Genomic DNA, 12,516 nt, shown 5'->3' on the forward strand with positions numbered 1-12,516 from the left:
ATTCCGGAGCTGACATGGCCGAGATAAGATAAATATCTGGCCACTTGCATGTATAATTCTCCGGGGGCTTTGTTGGCATGGTGCTACTGCTGGGGGAACGACCCTTGCGCCCGGCTGCAAAAGTTTTTTGGGACACTATGAATGCTTGATGAGCGCACAAGGAGATGCAGCATTTCTACTTTTTACTATGGAAACGATCGAGATAGGGCGATAGCGAGAGATATCACTCTACAACGATTTCTTCGATCACTCCGATAGCTAACATACACTAATCAAGTTGGGCTTCGAAATTCTCTGAAATGATACTCGGTTTCTTAAAACATTACGCATAATTTTCATACTTCGGACCGTGATTCATATTTGACTCATCTCATTGGACCGTTGGCCAAGAGATTTAGATAAACTCACCTTGGAGCGAGTCATCGAAGCCGATAAAAGGCATTTCTCAATGTTTCCTAAATGTTATTGTGACCCTTATTGTTTATTATCTAGCATCGCAGTAATGGACAGGCATCCTAAAGACGCGGATTACTGACAATGAGCTATGGTGAGTAGGAGTTCTACGAATTAATAACTTTACCTTTTTTAAATTCCAATACACATTGAAAACAAAAATCACTGAGGAACTATTTTTAAAAATATTAAAAAAATGCACCCAGAACCAAAACATTATTTTTATCAAATCTATATATTTACATTAAATATTTCGTGAAGTTCATAAAATTAATTTGATGTTAAAATTTTAGATCAAACATAACTTAGTTCAAGTTTTGTTCACATTCGATTAGAGCGTCCCGCATCATTTAAGATAGCCTTTAATCAATCACGAATCACCCAAATTGCAAAGAAAACTCAATTGTACCGCTACAGATATATATACGATTGAGAAATAGCTCATCCACGTATCTATAGAAGGAAAATTATAATTGTATTACATTAAGAGCAACAAACATGAATCACAGTTTTAAAAATAAAAATTGCAAATATCCTCTAGAGAATTTAATAATCTTTAAAATTTACAGTCTCTTCTCTTTTGATAAATACCAAATAATACTGTCCCCACGGAAGCCACTTGTGGGGTGGGGACAGGTTAGTTATCAGCAATCGAAAGATGCTACGCTGTAAGCCCACTATTCCTCCTCAAATATTGATTTAAAAAAAAAAGGAGAATTTGCCTCTTGTGGCCCTATCTGAGAATAAAAGCTATACTTTCTGCTGCTTTTTCCTAGTTCTGATGAAAATGTCTGCGTGAGAGGATCGACACTGCTGACAAAAATGAATTTTCCAATAAAGGTGAGCCCGAGGGCACGGCTGGTGCTGCTCGCAGTCGCATTACTGAGCCTTTTCTACTTCATCCTTGACTCGTATTTGACAAACGACACGTAATATTGCACTCTGAATCTCGTGAGCGAGCACGTTTTATGGCGAACCCGCAATCATTGCAGGAGCGGATGCAGCTTGCAGCGCGATCACATATTTTTCCTCAAGATGCACAAGTGCGGCAGTTCTACCGTGCAGAACATCCTCATGAGAAGAGGTTTGCAGAAAGAACTCAATTTCGTTCTTCCCAGGAACGGTAAGCCTTTTCGATTACCATAATTTCCGCCATCTGGATGTTTCGTTTTCTTGTTTGTTCGTTCGTAACTTTCTCGGATTTATAAATTTCAATCAGGAGAGAGTGACTATGGCGGCTTTAGGTTAATTCCGATCTTGATCAAAGGAAAAACACTCAGACGTGCAAATCAATATATTATGCCTCTCTTTCTCACTGTCAGTGGGCTGCATTATTCAATTTAGTGCTTCTTACATCTTCCGTTCGAGATGGAACTTTTCATCTTAAATTTCGGCTGATATCAATTTATTTTGGACTAAAATGGTTAATTTTATGATATCTGGAATTCTGGATTTCCTCCCGGGTGTTTCCAGTACAAAATTATGAGTTAATTAGATTTTGAGATCAAACATTTGAGGAAAAAACTCGATTTGCTCAAAGAAAAACCAAAAAATAGATGATAATGACCAGGTTAATCGGTTATCAAAAATACATTAGAAAATTAAAAATGAGAATCAATAAAAATTAAATATGGGATATATTGTAATTGAGCTCTCAAGAACTGTGACAAATGAAATGGGCAAAAATTCATTACATTCACGTATTTGCCAATCTTTCAACTCCCGATATATTTGCTGACTTTTTATTTTCCTTCATTTTTTAATATGCAGTATAAGCAACCTCCTTTCGTTTAAAACTAGAGCATTTTTTTATTTCTTCCTCTGTTATCCAGTTTTTTATGATTTAACAATTTAATCACTCAAAACTCTCTTTATTTCACCAAAGTCGAGACATCTGGTCTGGAGCCTGTTTCACAGTTCAAGTTTTTTTTTCTTCTGAACGAACCATTCCTGGAATCATAAAAAGAGAGAAAATGCCTTATTTGGCCGTTCTCATTAACGACAATTATATTCCTTGACCAAAAATTTTCTTCAGAAGGTGCTCAAACAAATTTAGCAATTCATCGCAATTTGGGCAGCAATTTTGCTCACGCCGGGCTTGAAAATGAGTTATTGCCGAGCCGTGCGTAAAAAGCACAATTCGCCATTACGGCGTCACTGCCCGTCTTTTTGCGGAGAACGAGAGAGAAAGATACACGTAACGATAATTGGCCACTGTTCAATGCACCTTGAGCGTCAGTCAGTCACTCGCTGTGCCTGCCTGCTGATTAACTGTACTCGCCGCGCGCTGACTGAGTAATAAAATGTGTCGGCGGTGCCGCAGGCCACTACCTGGGCCATCCGGAGCCATTCCGCCGGTCTCACGTGGACGCGCGCTTTCTCAGCTTCGACGCCACGTTCGATGTCCTGGCGCACCACAGCCGCTTCAGCCCCTGCGGGGTCGCCGAGGTCATGCCCCCCGACGCGGTCAAGGTCACCATCCTCAGGGAGCCGGTCGACCTGTTTGAGTCGCTCTACAACTACTACAAACTCAACAGGGCCCGCTACGGGCAGTCGCTCGGGAAACTCTTGCAGTTCGACTTGCAAATGCTTAAGAGCATGGCCAAAAGCATGTCGCGATGGGGCGGCAGAATCGGATTCAACCAGGTAATTAACATATTTAATTGACGAGTGGGCTGTTTTGGAAAGAACTTCATCTCTACCAATGAGTAGGTAATAAATCTTCCTGGTAACCCTTTTTCTAGAGTCATGTGCAATCAATTGAAACTCAATTTATTTAAGTTCCCGTGTAGGCTTAGTTTTTATTTTTCCATTTTTTGGTTTCGACCCTTTCAGGACGCTCAGAAACGAGATTTTTGGCATATTAGAGCATTGCCTGAGCACTTTGATGGCTTCCAAATAGAATAAATTGAACCTATTCTGAAAGTCCTCAACTTGGCCGTTCCAAATCGAACCGACACAGACCCTGTCAGGCAACGGTAAAGTGATCACATATGCGAATTAAATTAAATCGATCACATGAGGACTACCCTAACGCCAGGGTTTGACTTATTAACAGTTCTAATGGTCTCATCTGAGCACATGAGTTGTTCCACCGGCCAAAATCTACCGATGGTACATTTTGATATTCTCTCTGTTCACTTTAACTCAAAAATACACGTTTTTCAACATTTAATCCCCCCATATCTCACGAACTAAGAGTTTCACCATCTTGAAAATTTCTAGGCATTTTACACACATTCAGGGCAACATTTTATTTCAAACTCAAGAAAAAAATGCTCTCTTTGAGTTATTCAAAATATACAGTATAATAATAATTATGATAATTATATTATACTAAAAATCCTAAAAATACTCACATTTGAACACTTCCAAAATATATTTATATAATGTTTTAAATTTTAAAGTTTTAAGCTGTCTAAAATGGCATTAACTTGTTACGAGAACTGGCACGCTCTTATGAGACACCATTTCACGGATTCCACTACTTGATATGGAAAAAAATCCAAAGTTTTCATTTTGAATCGCAGCCTTCTTGTGAGTTAAACCGTGTACCCTTTGTGGGAAAAGATAAACTTTAACTATTTTCTCTTCTATGATAAGAACAAAACTAGATTGTTGCAAGTTCATAAAATTGCGCAGTGCTAAAATAGCGATTTTCCTGGAAAAGTAGTGCATTAAATTTGGCCGGAAAACTTGTTTATATTTTATCACCTATATGCCACCTTTACAAAATACCAACAAAAATATGAAAATTGCAGACCATATCAAATCTGTCGTGGAAACACCCAGACTTTCCTTTCATCTTTTTAAAATTTACAAATTTCTCGACTTTGCGTTTTCAGATGGCGTTTGACGTTGGTTTGATGCCAGAGGATTTCTACAAAAAGTGGCGAGTGAACCAAACGATCAAACAAATGGACGAGCAATTCGACTTGGTGATGATCTCAGAGCACATGGAGGCCTCCCTGGTACTTCTGGCCGACACCATGTGTTGGCCCTTGGAGGAGGTGGCGTTTGTGTCGCTTAACAGGCGGCTGAACAGCACCACAGCCAGGACCGAATTGAGCGACTCGGAGAAGGAAAAGCTGCGCGAAGTCAACTGGGCCGACGCGCGAATTTACGACCACTTCAAAGGCGAGTTCGAGCGAAAGGTGAGGGAGTACGGCGAGGCGAAAATGGAGGCGAAAGTGGCCGAGCTGAAGCGTCTGAACGCGCAACTGGAAGCCGAGTGCATCAGCCAAGTGATTGAGCCCGAAAACCCGAGCAAGGACTACCCGGTGTTTACCTACCAGATCAACGAGAACGCCGCCGAAGTTTGCAAACTCGTGGTCATGGAGGAGCTCGACTTCACCGCGATGCTGAAACGAGTGCAGCTCGAGAGGTTCAGCCACTTGGAGGGCGACGTCGATGATGCCTAGCAAAGCAACTTGAAACGCGACACCGCGCGACCGACCACGCAAATGTAATATTCCGAGTGGCAGAAAACTGACACTGAATTTGTGTAGACGCCGTTTGATCGGCCAGAGGCAGGCCAGAGGTAGCGAGCGCTCCTGTCACGACCGACTGCTGATATATATCGAAAGCCACCGCCGTTCGTTTTTTGCGCGAAAACGAGCCACTCGTGTGTGATCAATCGCACAGCCGGCATCGAATGGAAAATAATTCCATCAGCTTTTTTGCACCGACGACCATCCGCAGGTCAAGGACTCTGTGTGCAGTCGATCGATTTAATTCAATGACCTAAACTGTCGAATCGGTTTTGAAATACAACGCTCAAAAGACTGATTATTCACAATCAATCCGGTTGCTCTCATTACATTAAAGAGGTATGCTACCGGACAAAAATGGAAATTGTTCTCCGCGTGATTGATTCATGAGTCGATGTTTCATCACATTAAAATTTTGACCAATCGTGGACTTTGCATAACTATTGGTCATGCTTTTATATGACTGCGTTCAATTTTATTTCTGGAAACTTAAACAACTAAATCGTTGTAAATCGTTGTCAGGAAAATTGATTGTTTTTAAAACCTGCGCCACCTGAAATGAACTAAATATTTTCATTGCTGCGTCACTGAATTTTTATTTAAAACAATCCTCAATGATGTAAGAGTATAGAATGATTTTTCCAATTAAGAAAAATATCTCCTACAATATTCAAAGGTGACAAGGAATATTTTTAGAGTTTACGAAATGTGTTCTACAGCGGCATCAATGTAAAAGCAGTCCAGTGGGGTGTTTAAGAGATTACTTTTTTATTTGAGAAATTCACCTAATTGTTCTCTTTCGTCTCTTAAAATTTTAACTCTCCCTCCTGACAAAATAAAATGAAATCATAAAACACCTAAGTGTACAACAGAAAAAATAAATAAGGATATTTTATCAACGTTCATTGCTTCATTTTGATTTGGCGCAGCTTGAGTCAGAGTTCGCTTGCTCTTATCACATTAATTGGTTTATCACAATATTTGCACTCACAGTCCTCACTGGTACAGGAGTGATAGGTCATTGTTTTCAAATTAAACAATGAATACCGTATCTCGTAAATATTTTTTGTGTCGGCAAAATAGGTTTACTTCCAATTTTTTTTTTAGGAAATATATACCTTAAAAGCATTTGGGGCAACTTCCTCAGTCCGTTTTGGCAATTTCCAATATCGATAAGACAGTTTGAATCGACAACAAATCCGTGCAAGTGTTCAAATCTTGTGCTTACTTGTAAACAGTTTTCCAAATTTGAAAATGTTAGCCGAAATATATTATTTTCAGTTTAAAAGGTTAAATTTTTGTGAAAGTTTGTGTCGTTTCAAATTTTCATCACTTAATGCTCTGGAAAATAAGTAACCAGCGTCAAGTTTTCTAACTCATATATAAACTTTTTAATTTAAGAAAAAATACTTTTCATATAAATGCAATATATATATGTTGAAAGTGTTCACACTTCACAACATGCTTTGATCCGTTTTTAATTGAAGGGTTTAAAACACTGCAAAAAATTGTAACAATGATGAGAAGTCAAATTTTTTGTCTGCTTTGGTAGCGTACATACTCATCTCCCTATTGGAATTTTTTATTTACTTAATCAAAATAAATTCTTTAAGAAAATTAAACATTTTACAAAGATTTCCCTTGAAAAATATCATCAAAATCCTCAATTAACTTAATTCGTTTAAAACTTACTATTTTGACTTTTGACTAAAGTTCGCAGCTCTTTTTATTTCTCTTACAGAGAAGCGCAGACAAATTAAATAAATATATAGTTTTATAAGTATTTAAATTTCACTCTATACGTTTCTCAGAACAACCAAAATGATTTATAGCACGCAGAAAAAAATTCGTTTGATCACGTAGAATTGGTGGCGCAGCCTGACAAAAGGTATTGTGCGAAGTCCTCGGGCTTTTTCAATCCTCGCGTGGCTTTTGTTGGCTCTAACCGCACTTTTTCCTTTCCTTCTTCACACGCACATTTTAATTCGCAGAATCAATACGACTTATCACACGCGCGTTATTATTTCCCCGCTGTTTGTAAAGCGCATTGTTGAAAAAGGAAAGTAAATAATCCAGTTTTCGAAACAAGACAAGTGTGCGTGCGTGTGTGTGTGTGAGCGCGACGCTATCTTGTAGTCCAAAGCAGCCAGCTTTTTTGTAAGCTGAGAAGAATCTGGGGGAGGTTTTCACCGTAAAAGGAAACAACAAAGGCAGAGCGGAGCAACGAGAGAAGTCTCGGGGGCCTAAAGAGCAGAAAAGTCGCGCTTTGACGGACCTCCTCTCTCTTTCGCTGGGTAATGTGCGCCGGCCGGCCTCCGCGGAAAGAATGTGAAAACCAGCGCGTTTATTCTGCTGCGGAAAACGCTCAACAACTTTGATGTCACCGCGCCAAATTAAATTCTGTTGCATTGCGACGGGTATTACTTGCGAGTTTTGAATAATTGAGGCGATTAAGGCAGAAAATGAATAAAACAGACGTGGCTACTGCTCTTCGTTCGTTGGAGTGGAATGATGGAAAAGGAAAAACGTCGGCTGCCTCTCGATGTGGGAGGAAATAAAAGTCGTTTATTATCAGTTTAGAATTTTATGGCCGAGACTTCCATTTGTGCGCTGCGGGAAATGAGTGAATGAATATGGAAAATACCGAGAGCCTATTGTGTCTTAATGGTGTGTTTTCTTCCGATTTCGATCGGCGCTGCTTGTCGCATTTGGTCAGCTAATAAAATCTGTTTCCTGCGCCTCCGTCTCCCCACTGAACAATGCTGGATTTTTGAAAGCTGCTGCTGGGTTCGACGGGAGACAATTTTTAAAAGAAATCCTTGGAAACCTGGTGGGTTTGGAATTTCAGGTGTTTAAAGTGGACAAAAGAAGATTTAGCATGGTTACTATTCGCATTGCTCCCCCCGCACGCGCGCTTTTTGTTGGACACACGAGTGTCTTGGTTTTGTGTTCGTCATTGTTGGATTATGAAAATTGAAAGTTTAAGGGTTCCTTTTGAGCTTGTGAAGAAGAATGCATTCACGTTTGGTGGGCTGCAGTGGAAAAGGTTAATCGATTGAAGCAGGTGTTCTCGCTTCTTTTCAGGCTTGGATTTCTAGTCGTCGTGTTTTTGAGGATTGTGAACATTTGTGAATGACAAAATCGTTTAACTGCCATTATGTACTGATTCATGAAAATCAATTATATTTTTACTGGTATCATTAATCAAGTCGTAATTCTGTTTCGTAAATGATGAGATTTTTAAACTTTGACAGAAGAGTTTTCATCGATAAACTGACAGAAACTTGATACAAAAAATTCAGGATTGTGTTGTTTTCAAATTTCAAAATTTAATTTGCACCAATTTCTTGTAAGTTAAAAAATGTTGGCCAAAATATGCAAAAAATAACAGTTTTGTAATACAGAAATTATGAATTGAGGGTGATTTATTTTTTATTTTAATTCTTTCGTTTGTACCTTCTCAAAAGCACGCTGAAGCAGTGAGTGAAATATTTATTTTGTATTAAAGTGAATAAATTCTGATGATTTATCCTTTACTGCAATTCTTACGAACGAAATTGACTGGTTTAAAATATTTAAAATCAGGAGAACCAGCATTGGTTAGAAAATGCAACCATATGAACCTTAAGAAAAGAATGTTTATCTTCAAAAATTAAAAATTAAAATCATCAACAAATTTAAATCAGAAAACTCAGATTAACCAAGATTGAGCTATTGATGTAAAAACCAGTATATTTTAAACTTATATGAAGATAAACAAGAAACGTTCATCTAGAGTCAATCATTTTGCCGGTCTTTTTGCTTATTTTAATTCCAAATTGATACTGAGTAAGTTCACGAAAACACTTACTGATTCTCCTCGACATATTTTTAACTATAGAGAAAAATGATCATTGACTTCTAATATTAATATACTTATTTAAATCGAAACCAGTGTATTAAATTTATAGATAAGGGATTTCTTCAATATTGATATATGTTCAACTTGACATCATCTAACTTACATTTTAGAGCCGTTGGAAAATGAGTTAATTTTGTTATACGTTTACAACTTATAACACGTCATAAGTGTAATGAACGATAATACCATATCTGAAATTTATATAAGACAAATATAAAAAATTCATATTAAAATAAAAATAATGGAGTAGATTATCATTACTGTAACCTCAAAACGTAAGTGTTTTAAAGACGTTAAATTTTTAAGAGTATTTTAAAAAGGTTTTCTTTTTATATTTAAAAAATTTTTACCTGGTTTTTATGCTTTAAACTCATTTTTCTAGATGTTCAATTTGCCTTTTAAATGATTTAACCCTCCGTAGAAGCATTCAGGTTACTAAAGTATTCACGCATGTGTGCTGGGAGAAAAATTCGGTTTTACGATGTGGTCCGCTGCATCTCGTGTCAATAAACGAGAGTGTAAATCAGAATATTAGAAACCGACGGCACACACAACGCCGCGGGAGTCTCAAAAGTAGGCCAATTTTTAAATAAACCTTAATTAAGGCCACACACATACGCGGACGGTCGACCTGTAATTCTAATTAAACAAGTGTGCAATAAAATAAAGTTTTCGCCGGTTTGCGCAGGGCATTCTATTTTCTTTGGAATAATTTTAAAGAAAATCCTGTTGTAATCCTACCTTTTGGCGCGACAGGTAGGACCTGTCCACGTGGGCCGCGGCGTTGTCGAGCGTCGCACTTTTTTTCCTCCTGTCAGCGGCGGCGAGCTGCTGCTGCTTGAGCAAAGAGCCGTTGTTGTTGTGGCTGGCCTTGCGCGGACAGTAGTAGTAGAGTTCGTCCGGGGTGAGCTGGACACCGGCGTCCGGCTCGTCGTCCCACTTGACCCGCTGCTTGGGCAGCGTGTGTCCGCGCGCCCTGGCCCGCGCGGCGGCCACGGAGGGCGCGTCCGGCACGTCCAGGTCGCTGTCCAGCAGCGTGGAGAAGGAGTGGGCGGCGGCGACGCCGCCCTCCGCCTCGGCCAGCGCGTCCAGCAAATTGTTCAGGCTGCAGCTGTCGACGCCGCTGCACGCGGCCGCCGCCTCCTCGTCCGCGCTGCTCTCCTCGGACGTGTCCCACCGCACCCTCAAGTCACCGCTGTCCGCGTCCGCGTACGGGATGCTGCTCGAGTCGTCGTCGCCGTCGCTGCTCCAACCGCAAGGCCTGCTGCTGTTCATTTTCACTCTCGGACGCAATTCTTCATGCCGCCCGGACACTCACACGCACGCACGCCGAACACTTGGCACGTCACCCGCCGGAGCAAATCCTCGACTGACTGAGTCACGGCCTTGTCGGAAACCACGTTGTTGTTGTCGGAGAGAGAGAGAGAAAAAGCTGAGCCGCCGAGCCAACCTGCCTGCCTCGCTCGCTTCTTTATTTTTCTCTCAATTTGCCGCCCATTAGGTGGCTGCGGGACCCTCGACCAACGGGCCTGCTCTTTCAATAAGCACGCTGTTTAATATGCTCCATTTTTACTTGCGCCGCCGCGCATTCCTTTGTCCTATCTGTGCTCTGCCGCGCGCTTCGCAGGCTTTATTTGCGTATGGCAGAATGCATTATTTATTGCGCTGCGCTGATCGAATTATTCATTACATGCTAATAATGTTTGCTCAGAAAAATTTTTGCTGTTTCAGAATTATTTATTTACTATCGATCTTGCCCTGCTCAACGAACGTTTTTTTCGTTGGTTGCGCAATTTGTCAGACTCCTGTTTCACTTTGCAGTTAAAAATGTTTTGCAAACCTTTTTTCATCCAATGGTTAGAACACTGCCTTACAAATCAAACAAGACAACCAGAAAAAAAAACAATTTTTAAATTTTGATATTAAGGATCTAACTTTATCCAGACTGGAGAGAAAAATCAATATTTCACCAGCAAGAATTTTGTCCTAATTCTTTTGATTTAGTCGTGTCTTTTTTAAGTCATTATTGTAAAAAAGATCGGTTTATAAGCTGATTTTCAGATATTATTTTTAAATCAGAATTTAATGATGATGCCTTAAACGAAAAGTTAAGCCATTTAAAATAGTCAAAAATTCCCACATCTTATGATGACGTTTCTACCGCAATTAGTATAAATAGGTAATTTAAGTTTCATAACAATTCAATGCTTGTCTAGTCTAGAATGTATGACAATGTACAATTGAAACATTTTCAAAGAGCTATATTTAAAAAAACATAATGAGCTCTATCATCACAGTCAATTTATTCACTTCTGAGTTTGTTTGGACATTTTGAATAGCTTCATTTAGTAGAGTAAAAAACACACAGCACGCCCTCGGTTTCCAACAAAGAGGCGTTCTGAAAAGAAATAAAAATAAACTTCGAACCGTTTAAAAGCTATTTGTGCTGCGTTTATGACAGCAGCTTCGCACAAGCGCAAATAAAAAGTAGCTTTCCCAACCCCTACGTGGAGGAGGAATTTATCTACCTCCGACTCGCGCACTTCCCTTTCCGCTGCAGAGACCATTTTTCGCGTCAAATGGAGGAAAAGCGCAGTTCCATCAGCAGCCCGCGGGCGGAAACTTTTGCAAAGACCGTTTTGTCACCCCAATATCGCCTAACGGTGATCATTAGACTCGGGAAAATTTCGTCAATCGACTTTTCTAAGTAAGCTTTACAGACGACAACTAAACAAACTTAATATAAATCACCCGGCTTTGTCAATTGGAACTAGAAAATTTGGATAAAAATGAACTTAAATATAGGAACCTCATAAATAGCGATTTATTGTAGACCTTAATTAAAATATATTTTTTTACTATATAAACGTTAAGTTTGAAAATTAATCCACTATTTTGTCTCTTTGGGGTTAAGAAAAAGTCTTTATGGGTTAGGAGCCGCCAACCGTTCATTATTTAAATGTTTTGCCTACTAAGATTGCAATTCCAGATTTAATCCTGCTACCGTGCATTCCTTACAAAAATATTTTATTCTACGTGTTGGAAACCTAAATCGCTTCAGCCATTCCCACTATAGAAACCTAATGAAAAACACAATTTCTAAACAATAAATTTTCTGTAATTTCTTTGCCACGATTGGCTGTACCAATTTGTGTTCTATTATTATTGTTGTTTATTCTTGCCAAAGTAATACACATAAGACAAATATAAAAATTACAGTGCTGAGAATTCTATGCTCGTCAAATGAAATCTTTTCTCGCAAAGAATGCGCAGTAGTGCAGGATCGAACCTGGAATCTCTTTGGAAGAACAAAATGCAAATTAATGAACGGTGGTGCCATTTTTTGGCCGCTTTGAACACTTATGATTTTATTCGACCCATTTGCCAGTTGCGAAAGCTCCTTAAGGTTCGGATATTGGCGCCAGTGGTTAATTTCGATATTAAGGAAATTCCCGCTGTGTTTCAGACTCAATCCTGCCATTATGCGTTCCACATTCTTTAATTATTTTTTTATGTGCTGAGAAAGCTTAAAAAAGCGAACAAAAATTAGTTCAACAAATCACCGTAGAAACGTCAGCAAATATTTTTATTTTAAAAAAACCTATTTTCGCTATTACGGTGATTGGCTGAACCGATTTTGCTGTAAGCACACTAATTAATAGAAATCATTTT

At 39.2% G+C, this 12,516-nt stretch overlaps 2 protein-coding genes across 2 annotated transcripts in view; one reads left to right on the top strand and one right to left on the bottom strand.

Moving 5' to 3' along the window:
- Positions 1–10,263, bottom strand: part of LOC135934857 (uncharacterized) — a 79,221-nt gene extending 68,958 nt beyond the window's left edge. The window contains exon 1 of the mRNA XM_065476855.1: positions 9,586–10,263. Within this exon, the coding sequence (XP_065332927.1) occupies positions 9,586–10,119 (534 nt within the window). The 5' untranslated portion in view covers positions 10,120–10,263. The remainder of the gene's footprint in view (positions 1–9,585) is intronic.
- LOC135933978 (galactose-3-O-sulfotransferase 4-like) lies at positions 1,165–5,886 on the top strand. The gene is made up of 4 exons (XM_065475464.1): positions 1,165–1,382; positions 1,446–1,576; positions 2,777–3,099; positions 4,299–5,886. The coding sequence occupies exons 1-4, from the start codon at positions 1,276–1,278 to the stop codon at positions 4,872–4,874; spliced, it is 1,137 nt and encodes a 378-aa protein (XP_065331536.1). The 5' UTR covers positions 1,165–1,275; the 3' UTR covers positions 4,875–5,886.
- Positions 10,264–12,516: the final 2,253 nt, after the last annotated feature.

The sequence above is a fragment of the Cloeon dipterum genome, chromosome 1 (assembly GCF_949628265.1).
Source record: "Cloeon dipterum chromosome 1, ieCloDipt1.1, whole genome shotgun sequence".
In the NCBI taxonomy this organism is placed as follows: domain Eukaryota; kingdom Metazoa; phylum Arthropoda; class Insecta; order Ephemeroptera; family Baetidae; genus Cloeon; species Cloeon dipterum.